This window comes from Dipodomys ordii, unplaced genomic scaffold, assembly GCF_000151885.1.
Source record: "Dipodomys ordii isolate 6190 unplaced genomic scaffold, Dord_2.0 Scaffold115, whole genome shotgun sequence".
NCBI classification, from domain to species: Eukaryota; Metazoa; Chordata; class Mammalia; order Rodentia; family Heteromyidae; genus Dipodomys; species Dipodomys ordii.
Window position 1 is genome coordinate 1818208 of NW_012267331.1, and position 5382 is coordinate 1823589.

Below are 5382 nucleotides of genomic sequence, written 5' to 3' on the forward strand. Positions count from 1 at the left end.
GACTCACCACCACATGCAGTGTGACTGACACAGACTCACCACCGCATGCAGTGTGACTGACATGGACTCACCACCACATGCAGTGTGACTGACACGGACTCACCACCACATGCAGTGTGACTGACACGCGGACTCACCACCACATGCAGTAGAACTGACACACTGACTCACCACCGCATGTGCAGTGTGACTCACACGGACTCACCACCGCATGCAGTGTGACTGACAAGCTGACAGCAACCGCTGCACACTCTGACACACCGACTGCGACACCATACACAGTGTGACTGACAGGCAGACTCAGCACTGCATAAGCAGGGTGGGCTGGGCATGGCGCCAGCGCTGTGTAAACACACACCCCCCTTGCCCTCCCCAGCACCACGGCCCCGTCGCTGTGGGAGAAGGCCTCGTGGGACCAGACACTTGGACCGGCAGACTAGGGCCTTGAGCTGCATAGACCAGTGCGGCTCCTGTGCCGCTGGCCCCTCTGCCATCCTGCCTCTCCCCCCGCCCGCCCCCTGCAGCAGCTGCCTGGCAGTCCAGAGCCCCCTCACTCCCTGTGCTGGTCACACAGGGCCTGCCCTGGGGCAGGGCTGCCAGGAACTCTGTCACAGTCCTCCCCTCACCCTCTGCTCAGAACTCAACCCCCACACGTTACACAAGCCTCTGCTCCAGCCCTGCGCTGTTGCTGAGAGCACTGCTGAGCAGACTCAGGTGTGCAGGCCACACGTGCAGTTACGAGCCGCGAGCCTCGTTCTCAGAAGCAGGCGCAAGCTCTGGTTTTTTCTTGGGTGAAGGACGCTCAGCAGCCTTGGTAACTGAATCCCCAGCACCTGGAAGATGTGAGCTGAAAGAGATGCAAATGCATCTTGTGTCCTTAGGCAGGAGATTTAGCCAATATTGGCGTTAGACCTGCTGCAGGTGCCGGTCAGTGAGACCCTGTGAGGGGGTACGACAGAGCCCATGCTGGGGGGTGGGGCGGATGGGTTTATCTCTGCAGACTCCAAGAGCCGCTGCCCACCACCTCTGCCTCGGGTAAGACCCACTTCACTCGCCGCCACCTCAATGCGGGAGGGCTTCGGGTGCCCTGCAAGTGGCACACGCTGCGAAGCCAAGTGTAGGAAGGAAGGGGCGTAGCCTCTGAAGCGGAGTGCTCTCCCTTGGCCCCGTGGCTCATGCTTGCACACCCACACCAATGCCCCCCAGGCCCGCGGCCCGTGCTTGCGCACGGAGGGCCCTGGGACCGTGGCTTGTGGGAAGAGTTCAGCACCAAGGAGTGTCAAAGACCCCAGTGATTTTATTCTCTTTTATGTAAAGAAATTCTTGTCATGAAATGTGGTGTTTCTAAAACCTCTTACAGGATAGGCTTTCTAAAAGAAAATTGTTCCCATTTAACGTTCTGAAATCATGACAGCGCGATTGCACACATCCACCACCCAGCTTCCCCCCACACACCCCCACTCCTGTCTACCCACCCACCCACCAGCCACCTACCTGTCCACCTACTTACCCACCCTCCTACACTCACCCGCCCACCTCCCAACCATCCATTCACCTACCCCCTACCTGCCTCCCCACCTACTATCCAACTCATCTTCCACCCTGCCCATCCACTCAGCTGCCCACCCAGCATCAACACAAACCGAAATGTCAGCCGCTGGATCGTGATGAGAGAACAGCTCTGCTATTAGAAGTGGTTGGGACCTGAGACCCCAGGGCTCCTGGCTGGTGCCAGCTGCCCCTCCCTGGGGAGGGAGAGGAAGCCCAGGGAGACAGAGCAGCCATCCGTACACCACGCTGCTGCGCCCCAGCACTGAGGCTCCGCTGCCGTCAGAGCTCAGGGCCGAGTCGCAGGCAGAGGTGCACAGGCCTCCTGCCCTTCCATGAAGCACACAGTTGCTCCCCGCCCGGTCACGCAGCACCCGTTTCACCTCTCTGAATTTTTCTCTCTCTCTGAATTCTTTTTTTTTTTTTGTCGATTGTGGGGCTTGAACTCTGGGCCTGGGCGCTGTCCCTCAGCTCTTCAGCTCAAGGTGAGCACTCTACCATTCGAGCCACAGTGCCACTTCTGGTTTTCTAGTGGTTTATTGGACATAAGAGTCTCATGGACTTTCCTGCCGGGGGTTGGTTTGAACCATGATCCTCAGATCTCAGCCTCCTGAGTAGCTAGGATTAGGTGTGAGCCACCAGCACCTGGCAATTCTTTAAAGCAGTAGTGAACATGCCAGGGATCTGAGCACCGGGGAGGCAGGACAGCAAGTTCACAGCCAGGCCCGGGTGCAGAAACCGACCCCATCACGGGAAAATCAGATGCAAACCTGAAGTCCCACCCCCTCCTAGAGAGAGCCCATCACAGCAATGCTCACAGCAAAAGCCAGCCAATCAAATGTGCTGGACCCCACTGGAAGCCATGTGGTGAATGCAAGGTGGAGCAGGTGTGGTGGTGCAGGCCTGTAATCCCTGCACTCAAAAGTGTAGGGAGGAAGGCAGAGCTCCACACAGGTCTACAGAGCAAGGCTCTGTACCAAAAAGGACAGCAGGAGGCTTGTGAGCTGTGCACATAAACGAAGCACCATCTGCTTTTCTCTGAGAAATAAGATCAACAGCAAACATTTTTTTTTTTTTGGTTGGTCCTGGGGCTTGAACTCGGCCTGGGCGCTGTCCCTCAGCTCTTCGGCTTAAGGCAGATGCTCTACCACTTGAGCCATAGTGCCACTTCCAGTCTTCTGAGTGGTTTATTGGAGATAAGAGTCTCATAGTTTCTTGCACAGGCTGGCTTTGAACTGTGATCCTCAGATCTCCGCCTCTTAAGTAGCTAGGATTACAGGCACATTCTCAAACAAGAGGTTGATCAATTAAAACAGCTATCTCAGAACCTGTGTGTGTGTGTGTATTTCCATGTGTGTGCATGTCTGTGTGTGTGCATGTGTGAGTACTGGTATCAAAAATAGGGGTTGATGGGCTGGGAAGGTAGCTCAGTGCTAGAGCGCTTGCCTTGCACGCATGAGGCCCTGGGTTCGATTCCTCAGCATCACATAAGCAGGGAAAAAAAAGGCCGGAAGTGGCACTGTGGCTCAAATGGTAGAGCGCTAGCCTTGAGCTGAAGAGCTGAGGGACAGCGCCCAGGCCCACGACCAGACCCAAAAAAAAAAAAAATAGGGGCTGAGTACGTCTACCTCCGATTTCACCCCAGCCCCAGAACAAGGGGTGGAAAACAATGTATGGCTTCTCCCAATAACATGTAACTCCCAGCTGTGAAAGCAAGAACGTCACTGAAAATCCACTAACACGGGTAACATACCGGCCATGTCATACTCATTCCACAGGTAACATACTGGCCATGTCACACTCCACTAACATGGGTGAAATAAACAGCCACATGCATGCCGAATCCACAGAGACAGGGAACAAACCAGCCACGTTCATACCGAATCCACAGACTCGGGGATCAAACCAGCCGCATTCATACCGAATCTTCACAGAATGGCGAGGGCCACGTCAGCCAGCCGGGAGACACCGCTCAGATGTCAACGAACACAGCTCAGCGTTGTGCACATGGGATGCTTTATTAGAACAAGGACAAAGTACCCTCTGGGAGAACTCACCTCCCACCTGCCCAGTGCCAGTGCCGGCCACGGGCGCTGCCGGCAGACACTAAGGACTCACATCCTGTTACAGATGCACACGGCTTCAACACCAACCTTGGTGTTACAGATGCACACGGCTTCAACACGAAACTTGGTTGTTACAGATGCACACGGCTTCAACACAAACCTTGGTTGAATCAGGGAAAATCTGGGAAAATCAGTCTTACAGTCCATCTATAAATATTCTGGTCAGATAATCTCACATTGAAATGATTTACTTGTTAAGTCTACAACATAAAAGCAGAGGAACGAGTAACTTCTGATTGGCAGGCGTGGCGTGGCCTCCCTGCTGGGGGAGGGGGGTCTCCCGTGGCCTGGTGGGGCGTCACCAGCATGGCCACCACTACACTGTCTCTGCCAGAAACCTCACATACTGCTCCCGGGCAGCGAAGTGGTCAGCGGGCCGGTTGTAGGCCGTCCACACCGGTTCTCCCACGAACAGCCGCATGGCCTTCACGTAGTTCTAGAGGAGAACAGACACGGCCCACTCTCAGCACCACCCTTGGCTTCCTGTATGCTAACCACAGCGCCCCACACCTTGGGTCCTCCTCAGGGACACAGCAACACCCCACGCCTCACAGGGCCCCCCGCCTCCTCTCACCGTCTCGTCCAGCGTGAAGCGGTGGTAGATGCCGGCCGGAAGCGTGATCATGTCCCCCTTCTCCATGGCGATCCGGATCCACTTGTCCTCCTCGTCCCTGACGTCGAAGTACCCACTGCCCTCCAGGACGTAGCGGATCTCCTCATCCAGGTGCAGGTGCTCCTCGTAGAACATCTTCAGCTGCCACGGGAGGCGTGGGAGCACTCATTGAGCACGGCCCGCCACCTGCGAGCACAGCCCAACATCCCCAGGACCACAGCCCACCCCCAAAGACCACGACCTTCCACCACAACCACCACCACACCCATAGCCCAACGCCCCACAGCCAGCACTGCAGCCAGCGGGGACTTTGGGAGCAGAGCTGAGCCGGGCTCCGGTGGCCCCTGCTGGCGCCCCAGCCACTCAGGGGCTGAGACCTGTGGATCACTGCTGGAAGCCAGCCCGGGCAGGAAGGTCCCTGAAACCCTTCTCTCCAATCAACCACCAAAAAGACTGGAAGTGGAGCTGTGGCTCAAGTGGTAAAGTGACTGCCTGGCAAGCCTGAGGCCCCAAGTTCAATCCTCAGCTCCACCAAGGGGAGAGATGACTCAAGAGGGTGAGTTCAGCCCACCTCCATGTGGGAGAGGAGGCGCCAGCCACGCTTGGAGCGTGAGCAGGGAACCCATGAGGCAGAGTGGTCTTTGAAATCGTGAGGCCTCGGGCACAGGCACCCACGCGGGCTTCCAGCGTACGAGGACGAAGCCCGCTGAGCGCAACAGGACTCCCAGCCTGCGAAGCTGACACGGCAGCCTAGCTCTGGGGAGAACAGAAGGAGAGGAGAGCTAGGAGCCCCCCGAGAGACACAGACAGCCCAGCTCCGAGAGCACCCCGAGAGACACAGACAGCCCAGCTCCGAGAACACCAGAGAGACAGACAGCCCAGCTCCGAGAACACCCCCGAGAGACACAGACAGCCCAGCTCCGAGAGCACCCCAAGAGACACAGACAGCCCAGCTCCAAGAACACCAGAGAGACAGACAGCCCAGCTCCAAGAACACCCCGAGAGACACAGACAGCCCAGCTCTGGGGAGAACGGAGGGAGGCCAGAGCTGGGAGCCCCCCGAGAGACACAGACAGCCCAGCTCCGAGAGCACCC

General features: G+C 57.1%; 1 protein-coding gene across 1 annotated transcript in view; it reads right to left on the reverse strand.

Moving 5' to 3' along the window:
* Positions 1–3547: 3547 nt before the first annotated feature.
* Adi1 (acireductone dioxygenase 1) overlaps positions 3548–5382 on the reverse strand; it is a 3539-nt gene continuing 1704 nt past the window's right edge. Inside the window, exons 2-4 of the mRNA XM_013028875.1 lie at positions 4249–4428; positions 3775–4110; positions 3548–3701 (exon numbers count right to left, since the gene is read on the reverse strand). Of these exons, the coding sequence (XP_012884329.1) occupies positions 3991–4110; positions 4249–4428 (300 nt within the window). The 3' untranslated portion in view covers positions 3548–3701; positions 3775–3990. The remainder of the gene's footprint in view (positions 3702–3774; positions 4111–4248; positions 4429–5382) is intronic.